This window comes from Quercus lobata, chromosome 12 (genome assembly GCF_001633185.2).
Source record: "Quercus lobata isolate SW786 chromosome 12, ValleyOak3.0 Primary Assembly, whole genome shotgun sequence".
Taxonomy (NCBI): Eukaryota; Viridiplantae; Streptophyta; class Magnoliopsida; order Fagales; family Fagaceae; genus Quercus; species Quercus lobata.
The window spans coordinates 41,657,823-41,673,940 of NC_044915.1; the positions used below are offsets into that span (position 1 = coordinate 41,657,823).

The following is a 16,118-nucleotide window of genomic DNA, read 5'->3' on the forward strand; positions in this document are numbered from 1 at the left end:
TACACAAGTCATTGCCTTCTATTAGTTTTGGGGGTAAAGGTACGTACAGGTAGAACTCATTAATTAGCCTATATTCTTTTCTTAAACTGTGCACCATTAGCATCGCGTGTGTTCCCATTTAAGCTAACATATTCCTTGTTTTCTTTTTTTCTTTTTGTCCCCCTCTGGCCCTCTCACACTTTTTTTTAAGGTAAGGTTCTACCCTTTTTTTTTTTTTTTGGGTGTGATATAGACTAAAGAAAAAGCTAAATTCTTGTTCAAAAGATGACAAAGAGCCCATGCTAGCCACGGTTTTTCCCTGTTGAAGTAGTTTGTTACACAAGAAATGTTACTGCACAGTAACTCGAGCAATTTTTTTTTTTTTTTTTTTTTTTGGGTGTGGTACAGACAAGAGAAAAAGCTAAATTCTTGTTCAAAAGATGACAAAGAGCCCATGCTAGCCACGGTTTTTCCTTGTTGAAGTAGTTCATTACACAAGAAATGTTACTAAACAGCAACTCGAGTAATTTTTGAAAAATTATAACTTGAAATGATTGGTACCATAGTGGTCTGAGATGGGTATGATACGGGTACGTCACCCTAAATGAAGTATCCATATTTCCTAGGTTGGCTTAGAGAGGTGTAGACAAAGAGGGAAACCATTTGTGTGTGTATGAGAGAGAGAGAGAGAGAGAGAGGGAGAGCTTTTATAATCACTAATTTCTATAATGTTGACATGGTTAGTATTCGTCACTAATAATGATTTAGGTTTGGTTTTTTTTTTTTTTTTTTTAATCAAATGAGGATACCCAAACTTTTTTGAATATGTGACTATTTTATCGAATGTATGCAGTTTTCATGTTCACTCTTGTTGAAATTTGAGAAAAATATAGTTAGGCTATAGTGTCATTAGGAGCTGGATTGCCTAGAATGTTGCACCCATTATCGGACATCCAGAAGACTTTTACTCTCAACTATGAACATCTCTTATCATCAGGTTTTTACTTGACTGAAACAGTTTATAGTTTGACCATTACGTTCTCCAAATACAATACGTCAAAGCCAACCTTAAGGTAGTTCATTGTAGGAAAGCAAATCTTAGTGGTTCAAATCAAAAGTGGTCTACTCATAACTCCTTAAACTCCCCAAAAATAATGAAGAAAAATGATTCAATTCCAAGTCTCCTTTCAGACTCATAAGTCATATATATATAAGTATGGGAAAGGCCTCGAATGGGGTGGGTGAAGCTAAACACGAATGGGTCAGCTATTCGCAATCCTGGTCTAGCTGTGTATGGAGGCATTATCAGAGATGAGAATGGTCACTGGGTAGCGGGGTTTTCTAGGAAAATTGGAATTACTAATAGTTTTGTTGCTGAATTGTGGGCCTCCAGGATGGATTAATTATGTGTTGTAGTCTAATCCTGTTTTCTCTAGAAGTTGAAGTTGATGCAAAAACTATTGATGATTGTCTTAGGTAACTCAACTTATGTGAATAATGTGGTTTCTCCTATTTTGGATGATTGCAGACAGTTAGTTTCCTGCTTTTATTGGATTCATTTTAAGCACTACTATCGTGAAACTAAATGGTATGCGGACAGCCTTTCAAGAATGGGAGCTAGTTAGGATTTAGATCTAAGTCTTTTGATAGTCCGCCTGTGAACTTGCTTAATGTTTATGAGGAGAAACTCAATGGAATGTACTTAAAAAGGCTTTGTCTTGAACCTGTTGTTGTTTTTTAAGCCTCATTAATGATTCGTCAATTTCCAAAAAAGAAGACGTATATATGACTAATATTAATCTGGTCCCCTTTTGAACTAGAAACAAATTAAGCGCACCACATCATGACACACATGATCAGTCTATACATCACAAACAAGTCCAGTTGTCGTGTTCCGTGATGACTTGAATAAATTAAAAGAGAGAGCGAAGAGTATAAGCCGTGACATGAGAAAGAAAGGAAAAATAAGCTTTTGTACTTGTCATTTAATAAATTTATATTGTAAATAGTATTGTTTTTATTTATAAGTATTTTATAATTTATCATTTTTATAGAAAATACTAATCTTGATTCTTGATACAATTTTTTTTTTAAAATACTAAAAAATATATATTTATTAGAATATCTAAAAAAAATTGGTTACTAGCAATATAAAATTTATAGCAGAAAATTTAGATGAAGATATTTCGAATAGAGAATAAGTTAAGAGATAATGAAATAATGCAACTTAAAGATAATATAAAAAATAGTTATAAATTTTTTTCAATTATAAAATTTAATGATTTTGATATATAGAATATTGAATTTTTTTTTCCAAACTTTGTTAAAGTTGCTTTTGCATAATTTTTTTTTTCAAAATTAAAATTGATAAAATCCTACTTAAATTCCATTATATAACAAGAGGATGTGAATTAGTCTTATTATCATTCAAAAGAGAGATGTTAGAAAAACTGAAATACAAATGTGAAATGGCCTTTAGTTACTAGTTAGTAATTTTGTATATAAAAAAAGCAAGAATATAAAGATTTTAAATTAAAAAATTATAATATGAAAAGTTAAAATAAATGTTATATAAATATTATTAAATTATTAAAAATCTGACTTTAGTTGTCGTACTTCAAATTTATTAAAGTAGCCCAGATATGGCCCCATCGGTACTGTATGGTGTATAGTACTCTAGCTGCCTATTCATTTCTCAGATATCAATTCTTTACTTTAAAGTATGACCCCTATTCATATCACGTGTTCTTCCTTCCCCTTTATTTTATTTTTATGAGAATCTCTCTCTCATTTAGGTTCTAGTTCTTTGTTTTTTCTTTTTCTTTTTACTATTTTGGAAAAGTAAAAGGTTTAAATTCTTGTTCAAAAGACGATGGATTTGGAGAGAGAACACTCATTAGGGCAAATGAAATGGAATATTAATTTAATTAAACTCCAAGTCTTTGGTGGACCCGGTTTTACTGCACAATCTCAAATTTCATTATAAATAGTTGCTCAAATCACCAACATATGATGCACTAAATAAACTATTAGGTATATATCAAGTGTGTAGAGACATTTTTTCTTGTAAGTAGAACCATCTTTCTGTAAGTGGCTAGAAATATTGATCCAAAGTAATATGTGCTCTCTCAAATTATTACATTGATGGTTTCTTGGTGGCTTAATTTGTAAAATTTCTTATAATGAGGTAGAAGACTTGTAAGACTTCTAAACAAACTAGAAATATAATGTAATAGAAATCATTTAGTCTACTAAAAGACTAACATGGAAACTAATTTAAATAAAATCAATTAGGAATGTAATTTATGTTGCTTTCCCAATTATACTATTAGAGATTGACATTATTGTCTTCTTGATTGCAGGTGAACCCTAATCTATCAGGATTGGTCTCATTGAATCCTGGGAGGATTGCCGTTGAATGTGTTAAAGTGGCTTCAAAAATAGAAATGCTGGAGGCTCCTGCGACAACAAAAGACATGATGGAAACAGAAATAAAAATATCGTCGCTGCCCTCGCCTCTTAAGGTACTCGGATGCATAAATTTTTTGATAGAAAGCTTCAAAATATATCATTAACCAGCTGGATTAATAACATCATTAGAGAGACTTTCCTGCAGAAACGCCTCTTATAACCAAACTGCATAACTACAATCAGATCTAGCCATACATAATGATTTAGCATTTCGAGCTAATGAAAATCTCTCTCAGCCAAAAAAGTTATTATTTTTTTTTTATTATAAAATATAGGGTGTTGATTTAGTAGGAGACTGATCATTTTTAGTATAAAATGATAGTACAAAGAAATCCATTGTTGCAAACTGGCTCCTCGACGGTAATCCTAATTTTTTTCCATTTTCACCTTCAGTGTTCGGAGTCGATGAAAGATTTTTTAGATTGGGTTGATGAAAATTGGAAAGAAATTGAAGCTTGTTCACGTTGGATAGATAAACATTACACACAATGCGAAGAATTCATTATCCACCCCGAATTGGAAAGCTTCGAAGGTTATGAAACATTGTATCCGAGTGCCGTCAAAGGGGAATGGGAAAAAGTCCTTGAAATATGTCGTAAAGAAATGTTTTTATGTACTGCCCCGATCATCAGTTCCTTGGACACGGTATTCCACCTAGCAATCTCTGATGACCAAAAAGAATATTTTGAAAAACTTCTACAACTATTACCTCAGGAAAGTTTACGCATAGCAAGTGCTTTAAGAAGGAAAAACAAGAAAGGAAATAATCTTCTCCACATTGCAGCATCAGTGGGGAGTGTGATGATGTGTAGCCTCATCATTAGCATCTCAAAATCAATGATTAATACTTATAACAATGAAGGTGAGTCCCCTCTCTTCGTAGCAGCACTTAATGGTCAACAAGACGCTTTCCTTTACCTCCATTCTGAATGCGGCCCTAATGAAGACTACTGTATAAGAAATAACGGTGACACCATTCTACACTGTGCTATCGCTGAAGAACACTTTGGTGAGCATTTTGATGCTTTATTTTTTGGTAATCGGTAGTTAAACTTCTATCCTTTGAGGTTTAGAGAGATCCTCCTCAAATCTGAAGAAAAAAATAAAAACACTTTTCCCCTCAACATCTATTTAACCAAAATACACTTTAATTAAACATGCAGAGTTTAGAAATGTTGTATATTAAGTTCAAGGGTAGGTTTTCAAAATTACCCTTCATACATACTAAGTGTCAATTTTTTTTCTTTTTTTCCAAGGAATGTGGAAAGATTTGTCACTACAAGTATTTTTGGTGCTTGATAAACTTTGCATTTTTATTCTGAATTTATCAATTATGTTTATACTAAATATGGATAAACTTTTGTACGTAAAGAGATTTTTATAGAAATTTAGAATATTCTGCTGTTAATATAAATAGAGCGGGGATTGTTAATTTCTTCAAACCCTAAGAAATAAGAGTGTTTTTTTTTTTTTTTTTTTAAAATTCTCTCTTCAGGTTTGGATAGAGTGTCATTTCCCAAAATCTCAAGGGAGAGAAGTGTAGTTATCCTTTTTATTTATTTATTTTTAAATAATAAGCATTTTAATGCTTTAACAATTAAGTGATAGACACTTGCATATATATATATATATATATATTGTAAATATTACCCCCCACTAAATCATTTTTTATTATATTCATATTCCAAAAAATCTTATTGTTAGATTATACCTTTTCATTATTTTTAATACCAATATCAGTTTTGTGTTAACCAATCATTATCTATTTATTTAATAAATTTATGTTTTGTATATAATTTTAAAATACAAAAAAGCTAAAATTTAAATAATTGATATATAAATGAGGTAGTTATTGATCTCTTTTTATCCTAAAATGTGATGCATATGAATATTTGTCAAAATATATATCCAATAACAAAATATTAAGGGTAAATATATAAATATATATATATATATATATGTATATATATTACAATCAAGTTGTATTTGTTGTAATTATAAGTAATATTATGCCATCTAATAATTTTTTAATAGATTAATATTTTGAAAATTCATTGTTTAATTATATATTTTCTATGTTTGCAATATATTACGTAACAAATTTTGTGTCAATAATATGTTATTTGCTATTTGATCTATACTATTATCGTTAATGCATAATTTTAAAATAGAAAAAGTTAAAAATTTGATAAATTAGATAGTAATTTATCTATGATGATCTTGAAATTTTGCAAATATTGAAGTTACAAGAAAAAAAATGTGATTCAACTGAAGTTGTCAAAATTTGCATCCAAAATAAAATTATTAAGTAGTGTAACGTTATTTAAAATTTTATTCATCAACTACTTGAATTTCGTTTGAGTTTTGAAAGTAAATTATAATTATTGTTTTTGATAGCATGGAAGTGGATTATTAATTTGTCGAATAAATTTGTTGTTATTGTTATTGTTGTTATTACTTAGAATCAGATAAAAGAATCATTAAGTCACATTTGGTTATGTGCTTGGCAGAATTGTCCTATAAAATACTTGGCTTGTATGGAGGTCTGGTAGATTTTACCAATAAGAAACGCATAACCCCTCTCCATCTCTTAGCAAATAAGCCTTCCGCCTTCAAAAGTGGCAGCAATCTTCGATGGTTTGAAAATATCATCTATCACTGTGAGTATATTGTAAAATTTTAAAGATCAAATAAATAAACATCATATCACTATTTTGTCTTTTTTTTTTTCTCCACCCACCCCCTCTTTTAATATCGGATTACAAATCATTTTAAAGAAGAAAATGATTATTGTCACCGAATTAAACTATCAACCCTTCCAGAATTCAAGTTCGCAGAATTTTAATTTAGTTACATTTATTTCCAACTAACCGTTACTATATGTCTGTATCCATTGTTAATTGGAGAGAATATCTAACGGGTTAATTATTATGCATCTCTGTAAGATCCTCTGGACTATGTAAAGCTCAGTGGCAAGCAGTGATGCAAATTGTCAGATATTTGGAAGGCACAAAGAGCTTGGGTGGAATTGTGTTTTGGATTAAGTGACTTAAATGATAAAAATTTAAAAGTGGTTATGTAAACAATGGAAGCTATGAATATAACATGTAGCACAATGGTCAGTAAGGCAATATAGATAAAATGTTAGTTTGGCCATTTGAAATTAGGTATACTTGGGAGATCTCAGATCTGTCGAGGTTTTCTGCAACAACAATATCGTTATCTTACATTCTTACTTATAAAGAGTGAAATGATTTGGTACAACGACAAATACATTGATGTTCATATATTTTAATTGTTCTTCATTTTCTCTATCGAAGGCAAAAAATTTCACGTATGATTAACAATCTCCTATAAGAAATCACCAAATAATAGTGCAACAAGAGTACGGAAGATTATACTCTGTTTCCTTGTGATATGTGACCCGATCTATCTTCATCATCTTGTGGCATGAAAAATTCATTTACAATGTGGTATGTGACTTAGCTGCTTTCATTTCAGCAATTGTCGGAGGAACAGAAGAACAGGAGCTAATTAACGAAGCAGAAAAGAAGCATTTAAGATCACAAGATATCCCTGGAGACAGACACCAAAGTGAGAAATGTTCACACACACACACACATCACAATGTGTTACCAAAAAAAAAAAAAAAAAAAAACTAACGTGTGTGTTCAAGTAGTTTTTTTTTAATAGAGGAAAAGTGTGTTCAAGTAGTTAGTGATAAAAGCTAAGGGATTTTCTTTTTTCTTTTGATATCATGAGTTGAGCTTCTATATATTGTTATTGGTCAAGACAATGATTATAAACGGATTGATATTGATTAATTGTGTTTGTGTATAGGATCCAACGGAGCTCTATGGGATAAGTTACAACATCCACCTAATTACAGAACTTGCTTTGAGTTTGTAAAACTTGTATTCACGGCAGTGCCATGTATATTTCTGTTTTATTATTTTTGTAATCTTCAATACACTAGGAGTACAGTGATATAAACTTCCTCTCTCACGTCATAATAGATTCTACTTATTAAATACTAATTAAATTCATAATAAAATATATTATTCATGTGAAAAGAGGGAAAATGAAGACTTTGATTTGAGATATACTTTATAACTAAGCTCTTTTTCATTTTTCAGCAATTTTTAGAAAAACCACAAGGAAGGAAGCTGATATAGAGAACTCTGTAAGACCAGACCACGTTAACCACGGAGGTAGATTTCAAAGCGAGAAATTAATGTTCACACCATAATATGTTATAAGAAAAAAAAAATGTTCGCTACTTGTATGAGTCTGTTTAAGAAGTCAGAGAAGCCTGAGTAGAAAAAAAAAAAAAGGTTTGAGAAGCTAGCACACAAATACATTTCACTATTTCAGTGATTTGACTTGAGCTTGTTGCTATTGGTCTATTCAAGAGAATGATATTATTAAATGTATTAATATGGATCAATTTATATTTTCTCATTCGTAATTTTGTGCTGTAGGAGACCCATCACCCTATCGAGTTGAAAGGCATCAATTACAACTTCCACCTCATTACAAAACCTGCTTTGAGTTTGTAAAAATTGTCTGCAAGGCTGTGCTCATAATACTTGGTACTTATACGCGGTCCCTTATTCTCTGTTATATATATTTCCTTTGAGTAATTCCAGCTATGAACACACAGTAGATTTCACAACAAATTTTATATCGGTTGAATTGTTATATTATTATTGGTTTTCACGTAAGTCTACCGACACTATTTTAATATCTACCATTAACAATTTGTCATTCTAGGAAGATGTGAAATTCATTATTCACACAAGAAAATATTTGCTAGTCTAGAGAGAAAATTTCACTATGTGTAATTGTACATAAGTTGAGAAGTAAATTGCATTATGAGTTATAGTTAGCTTAACTGGTAATAAGTTTTTTGTTGTCGAAAAATGAGAAATTAAAAACTAACTCCTAACAACTATCATACCTGGACTAACTCCACATTATAAGCTTAAGTACAACACTTGTTGCTTAGTTCTTTTAGTGTTAACTACTTGTAGCTTAGACAGTTAACACTGCTATGTCTGTCCATCTTGTAACTCTATACTTATTGTTTTCCTTTATATATATGTCCAAAATATCTATCAATTATTGAATTAGTAATGCTCCAATTACTACATATTTTAGTACATAAGTTTTACTACAAAAATGGCATATCATTTTTTAAGCATATAATAAAAAAGTAATTCTGAAATTTATTATAATTTTTGTTGATGTCATATCAACCACGTTCATTGTTACATTAATTTGTAAATCTTTTATTATAAAATTAGTAATGACTTTAGTATTTTCATTATTCAATTACTTAACAAATATCTATATGTCAGATTTAATTGGTAACTTTATTGGTGGTATGGATCTTTAGGAGCTCCGGAGATGGTAACGAAGGTGAGGAGGACGAAGTTGAGGAACGAATGGTCTATTCTGATCATGAACAAAGTGTTGAAGAACACTTCAATGTATCGATTTTCAAAAGACATACATTCGCTTTCTTCCTACGATCCAGTGATACATGAGCATGCAAAATCTGAAAAAGTTGATGAGAAGAGCCCTTATGGTGTCATAAAAACTGAAGACGATTTAACTGAGAAGTATCTGCGTACTCTATCCAGCTTAAATAAAGACCACGGAAAAGGTAATAATCTAATTCAACCTTAATATTTTTCAAGAGATAATCAATTACACAATTTATTTATTAATTTGTATATTTTATCGCATTCAAATTATTTACTTATTATGATTTATTTAAATAATTATAGTTTATGACTTTACGTAACTAATATTTAATTTCTTAGTTAAAAAGCCTAAAATTAGTAATAATATTAATTGGAAAGTAAATTTATTTGTAAAGTAAACTTATTTAAATAAAGGAAAATTCTTAGTTTTCAATGTAGTAATAAATGTAAGATTTACATTGTACAACAAACATATGTGTACAACATTGTATACTTTTTACAAATATGTATAGTACACGTTTATTTAGTTTGCATTTTGCAATATAAGATTTACATAAAATATAATAAACCAATAATTACCCTATAGTAACCAAAATCTAGGAGATAAGTAGATAACTCGTGCAGTGGTGTTGTTTCTGATTCCTCAACTACGTGCACGGCCAACTTGGACGACGATTTAGTAGTGGGAGGGTTGCCTTGTGAGTTGTGAGAAAGCCTGCAGGGCATGGGCCTAAGGATTCGAGCATAGTAGGCCATTAGAGCCAATGGATAACGACTGTGGCCTGGTTTCAACTAGCCCACTTTATGTATCATCTTGGAAACACAAAGCCCAAAATCAAACTCAGCCCATTACAAGTCCAACGCCATTAGTTATAGATCTAGAGCTACAAATATTTCACCACTGACATTAATATAGGTAATCAAGTGACATTATTGATGGGTCTATACGAGAACAAATAAAACTTTGTAAATCGAATTATTGTGAAAATTGTTATGTAAATTGTTATAGAAACTAGTAAAACTATGTGAATCCAACTATTGTGAAAATTGTTATAAAAACTAATAAAACTCTGTGAATCCAACTATTGTGAAAATTGTTATGTAAATTGTTGTGTTTACAACATTACTCTAGTCTCTAGTTATAAATGATAATTCTTCTATAAAAAAAAAAAAAAAAAAGGTTATAAATGATAATAAGAAATCACATTGTTATGAGAACCAATGATGGAGGTAGGGCATGTAGGTCTTTTTTGTTGTAATTTCCTTTGGGTGGCCTTTTTCTTAAAGTAAATTCTCACGCAGGAGTAGGTATCTTCTGTTGTAATTTCTCGTGTAGTCAATAACCTTTGTGAAGTAAACTCACATAGCGAGGGGTCATTTTTAGTGTAGATGCTCACATAGTGAGTGGTCTTTTCCATGATGTAAATTATTGCATAGCGAGTGATTTTTTTTGGTCTAACTTCTTACATTAGTGAATGACCTTTTCCTGATGTAAATTCTCATGTGATGAGTGGTCTTCTCATCAGCCTAAATTCCTACTCAGTGGGTGGCCTCCAAAATTCTATTGTAGGAAGTAATGCTCCTTTATCCATTGCGGGAGGGATAAATATTCCATACTTATATCCCTTGTGGATAGGATATGGCTGCTTTTTTTCCCTGCGGAAAGGATGGATATTCCAAACCATTATCCCCTGTAGGAGAGATAGACCCACATTCTCATCTATACACTAAACAGTATACCCATTTCGCTGAACCCATGTTTCTATCTTCGCTTGCTTGGACTAAAATTTACATTTACATGTCTTTGGACTAAAATTTATTAATCTGCAAAATGGTTCTTATTTTTAAGACTTTCGACTCCACTTTTAGTTATAAGTGTAGTCAAAAGAACGTCAATTATTTTATAAATACCTAAATTTGTATCAGTTATTAATCTTAAATTTATGTCCCAAGGAGGAGATTGAAATTGTCACTCATGGATGATTGAGGTATTCTTGATATAGTTCGAAAGTAATAAAAAATCAACAATGCTCAAAACTGCTTAGTAGGCGATGGTGAAAAATGATGGTTGCTTACTCAATTGATCATATCTTTTAATTATAATGGTTTTTTGAGTGAACCTTGCTTTATTGGAATATAGACACCCAAGACTTCAAAATAAACACAAATTTGACATAATTTTGATTTAAAATGAGTAAGATATGTCTATTTGACGTTAGAGAAACAATGTTGTCAATGTGTCATGTAATGCATATGCCTTTGCAAGAGTATGAAAAATGCTCCAAAAAATTTATTTGTCCATAAATAAGCCTCAAAAAGGTTCAATCTCTAGAAAGCTATAGAACCCTTTACAAACTGAAACAATTGTAATTTGAGCCTATAAATATCCACTACATGCCTCAAATCCAAATCATTTTCTAGAGAGAGAAATTTAGCTATATTATCACAAAAATTCTCTTGCTTTCTCTAATATTCATCACACCAACACACTAGAACATTTTTTAGTCTTCATAATCTTTCTCTAGTAGTCAGTTTCATAGAGAATTCATTTTCAATCTTGCTTCTAAACCTTTTAAATAAATATATATATATATATATATATGTATATTATCTTTGGTGTTTTATTATTATGTTCTAAAGAGATTCTCTCAATTTCAATTCAATTTTGTTATTGTAGATATTGAAGAGCCGATTAAAAGCTTAATACCTGTGATGCCTGAGCAAGGTAAGTTCATTCCCCGATTACTCTTATATTGCTTCAATAGGGTTGAACATGATTTATCAATGAAACTTTTTCCTTTTTAGAATATCCAAAAAAATGAACAGTGTAATCATACCCCTCCCTACTTATCGATCTCTTACCCTCCAACCACCCCCTCATTTCTTACGCAGGGTAGAGAAAATTATGTATTTTTCTTTAAAAAAAAAATTAAATTAAATATGTTGCACTTGCACAATATATTTTATGCTCACAGAAAAGGAAATGATAATAGTTTTGGATAAAATTGAGTAAAATTTATTGTCTTGTGCAATAACAGAGGAAAAAAAGAAAAAGGAAGACAGTGATCAGTCAAAGGCAACAAATGTACAAGATTCTACCAAAAAAAAGAAGAAAAGAAGCAGACAAAAAGACATTGATCTGTCAGAGTTAACACCCATACTAGTAGCAGCAAAGAATGGAATTACCGAAATGGTTAAGGAAACCCTCAAGAGATATCCCATGGCCATGTATGATGTGGATAAAAACCAAAAGAACATAGTATTATTGACAGCGGAGCATAAGCAACCTTGTGTATATGAGCTCCTACTCTTACTCAAGGAGGAGAAAATTATTAAAGAAAGTATTTTTGGTGAAGTGGATAATGAGGGGAATAGTGCATTACATCTTGCAGCGAAGAGTACAGATTTTAGTTGGCCAGTTCCGGGAGCCTTATCCCAAATGCAATGGGAAATCAAATGGTATGAGGTAAGAGCCCAGAATGACCAAGCTAAAGAGGACTTTTATTTATCATTGATTCCTCCTATATTATATATTGGAAACTACTAAAATTGTTACAAAATATTTATAAATGAGTGATATTAGGGATGCTAAAATTTTTACAAATACATAATTTTTATAACTAATGTGTCACTAATAAAAAATAAATAATTTAGACATTCTTTTATTATTTTTAGAAATCCACAAATTATACTCATTATTATATCGGTTTGTCAATGTTATTCATTTATTATGCTTTTTAAATCCACCTTTCATATTCATTGCCACAAGATAGAGTTCGTAAAGACTTAGTAATTCCTTTACAAACTATTGTGACAATAGTAATAAATATATAAATACTTTTTTGTAGTGTTATGAGTACTATAAATTTTACTATATTGAGTTTACAAACTGATGTGTCATTAATCATGAAGAGGCAATTCAAATCTTCATTTAAGAGTCTTCTAAAAAAAAAAACCCTTCATTTAAGAGGTGGTTGAAGCCCATCAATTATATTTATTACTAATTAGTTTATGAGTCATGCTAATGAGTGTCCTTAGGACACTAGTTAAAAATCCAGTTAAAGAAAGTTTTTATGGGAAAAGAAAAAAAGTAAATTAATGTTTTGACAGCTTTTTTTATTTCCCATAAAATTGATGTCAAAATTTACTTTAATTGGATTATTAATCAGTGCCCTAAGGGCACTTGTTAGCATTTCCCTTAGTTTATAAGTTTTATGTAATAAAACTTGTAGTATGTTTAGTATTTTTCAGACTTTTTTGTGATTGGTGCCACATCAATTTGTAAGTGTTATATAGTAAAATTTTTAGTATTTTTAACATTACTCCATAATATTTAGAGTAATGCTAGAGATATTATAAATTTTACAAATTGATATATAACTAATTAATAACAAAAAAAAAGTGGGTTTATCCCACATTGGAAAATGAGTGTGAGTTATAGAGGTTTAAAACATGTGTTGTGTATCAAAGAGTTGGACCCTTTTGGATATATACCATTATTAGTTTTTTTAAAACTTGCTCTCCTCTCCCCTTGTGTGTGTATGTTAAAATACTTAGTATTCTAAAAAAAAAAAAAATCAATAACCAAAAAGATTAATTTTGATATTCATTTATTATATTTTTTAAAATTCACAAATTATATTCATTGTTGCATCAGTTTGGAGATGTTAAACTATAAAATTTGTAGCAGCTTTAGTATTTTTCTTAGGTTTGGCTTGTTAGATCTTAACTAGGTTTATAGGATACTGTGACAAGGATGAGATAGACTATTTCTCAGCACTTGATTTTGTTACACGTACACACAAAAAGCTTGTCGATCTTGGATGAATTATCAGCCCACCACTTGACTAGATCAGCATGTCGGAAACTACTACAAATTGTTACAATGGGGTCACTGATTGGACCTTGCTTTTAGAAAGAAACTAATGCCTTCCTTAGTTTGGACTTTGTACCATGCTTGGACTAAGGTTAATGCATGTAACGTTCATTTATGTAGTAACAGAATGCATTAGGTCCTCTCCATTTGAAATAGATATGAAAGTATAACCTTGTCTTTTTATTTTCAAAATGCATGCAGTACATTAAGAAATCTTTATTGCCAAGAAGCTTCCATTTTCTCAGCAACGATAATAGCCAAACCCCAGAGGAGGTCTTCACCAAGAACCACCAGAAACTTGTTGAACAAGGAGGGAATTGGCTAAACAACACATCGAATGCATGCTCAGTGGTAGCAGGCCTCTTTGTCACAAGTACCTTTTCCACCGCAACCAACGTGCCTGAGGGCTTTGAAACCACAGTCAATAAGGCATCCAAAATTTACGCTTGCTCATCCTTTGTGTCCTTCTACTCTTCACTCATAGCAGTTGTCATGTTCCTTGCAATTCCCACATCTGGGTGTAGAGAAAGAAATTTCCGCCACGCCTTACCACTAAAGCTTTTGCTGGGTTTAACAACATTCTACATTTCCATAGCTTCTACCTTGGTGTCCTTCACAACCGGACATTTCTTCATCTTTAGGAATCAACTAAAATTTGTCTCTTCCACCTCGTATATAGTGACCAACGTGTTGGTAACGGTGTCTTCTATGGCAGTGTTTCCACTCTACTTTCATTTGGTGTGGGCTACCTTCAAGAAGGTGCCACAACGTACATACAGGGTTAACATTCCTATCTTCAAGAATCTGATGGCTCAGGTTATTGATTGATACACTTTCTCCAATGATATTGATACTATACTTGTACTGTGTGCTCTATTTCAATAAAGCAAAACAAATTTTATTTGGGTGAATTGAATATTATCTACCTTCTTAATTACGTTGTTGAACCACAATTTATTGTGGGGAGTTCAATTGGTTTGTATGTTTTATTTTTTATTATCATTATGAATTTGAATTTGAATGTTTTGAGTCAACTTTAATTATATATAGTTGTAGGAAATAAAAATGGTAGGAAATAAATTTTTTATAGAGTTTGTAATTTCATTTAAATTTGTTGGATTAGTTATTGTCTAAACAAATATGTTGATGCGTTAACATGTAATCCCAATGTTCTCATCTTTTTTAGTAATCTCCCTAAGTTAGTTAGACATGGGATGTCTATAAATTAACCAGACTAATTTATGGATAACTTGAGGTTGACTTAAGAAAATGTTTGTTTATGTTAGCGTATTTAGTAAACAAGCCAGTCTCATACTCATGTTTAAGTGTAACTATAGAATAAGTCAAGCTTAAACATAATAATGTGTTCGTAAACAAATTTGTATGGATAAGACTTGATTTAATGTGTACATAAAAGAAAAATGTATTTGAGCTTTGCATTTAACTGTCAATTTCATTATATAGTGAGGAACAAAAATTGTTAGCGAGTTGATTGTCCACACTTGCACCAATTAGGGTACTTGAAGAATAAGGGAACAAAGAACCAAGAAAGAACACCAGTGAAATACCGGCCAAAAACTCTCTAAAGGTTAAATCAGTGATAGAAGAATCTCTTAAAACTCAAGAATGTGAGAGTTAGGAAATTTCACGTACCTTAAGGAAGAGAAAGTTTGATTCTTACATAGTGGTATAGAGCTGACCAAGATCTCTTGAATGTAGTAGCTTTCCTTGTAGAGGAGATTTGAAGTTAAGGTTCTGAGATCTTAAGGCTTTTCTTCCCATAGGAAGATACGAACGTGTAGTAGGGTTTTTGGGCGTTGTGTGCAAGTTATTACCATATAGGGACACATGCATTGAGAATACGTGAAGGATTGCGGGACTCAGTGTACTCAATCGCTGGTATGATCATTCATTCGTTGGTATGATCATTCATTTGTCGGTATGCAAATGACGAGGCCTGAATCATCATTCAGGCATATACACGAGCTACCCAATGGGTCTTTGAGTTGAGTGGAACATCGATCTGTTGGGACTTTAAGGGATCGAATGAGGCATTTATCCTGACAAATCCTTGGTTGGTAGGTCTCGTTGGAGGAGGCATTTATCCTAATGGGCCAAAGACAAGATATTTCATCTTGACGGGTCAAAGTGCCAAAAAGACTTTCTTAGGCAAAAATACCTCTATCAAGTAGAATTTTTATCTTGTATTAAAAAAAAAAAAAAAGGCTATTTTTAATTAATTTTTAATGCTCAAATATGTGGGATGACAAAAATTTCTTATTCCACACTCGATCCCTCCTGTA

The 16,118-nt window shown here is 31.2% G+C and overlaps 1 protein-coding gene across 1 annotated transcript; it reads left to right on the forward strand.

Moving 5' to 3' along the window:
• Window positions 1-1,211: 1,211 nt before the first annotated feature.
• Window positions 1,212-14,643, forward strand: LOC115970667. Its single transcript, XM_031090260.1, has 12 exons — window positions 1,212-1,307; window positions 3,342-3,503; window positions 4,165-4,312; window positions 5,961-6,110; window positions 6,952-7,044; window positions 7,291-7,383; window positions 7,587-7,661; window positions 7,932-8,042; window positions 8,849-9,118; window positions 11,617-11,664; window positions 11,978-12,405; window positions 14,017-14,643. The coding sequence occupies exons 1-12, from the start codon at window positions 1,212-1,214 to the stop codon at window positions 14,641-14,643; spliced, it is 2,301 nt and encodes a 766-aa protein (XP_030946120.1).
• The last annotated feature ends 1,475 nt before the right edge of the window (window positions 14,644-16,118 follow it).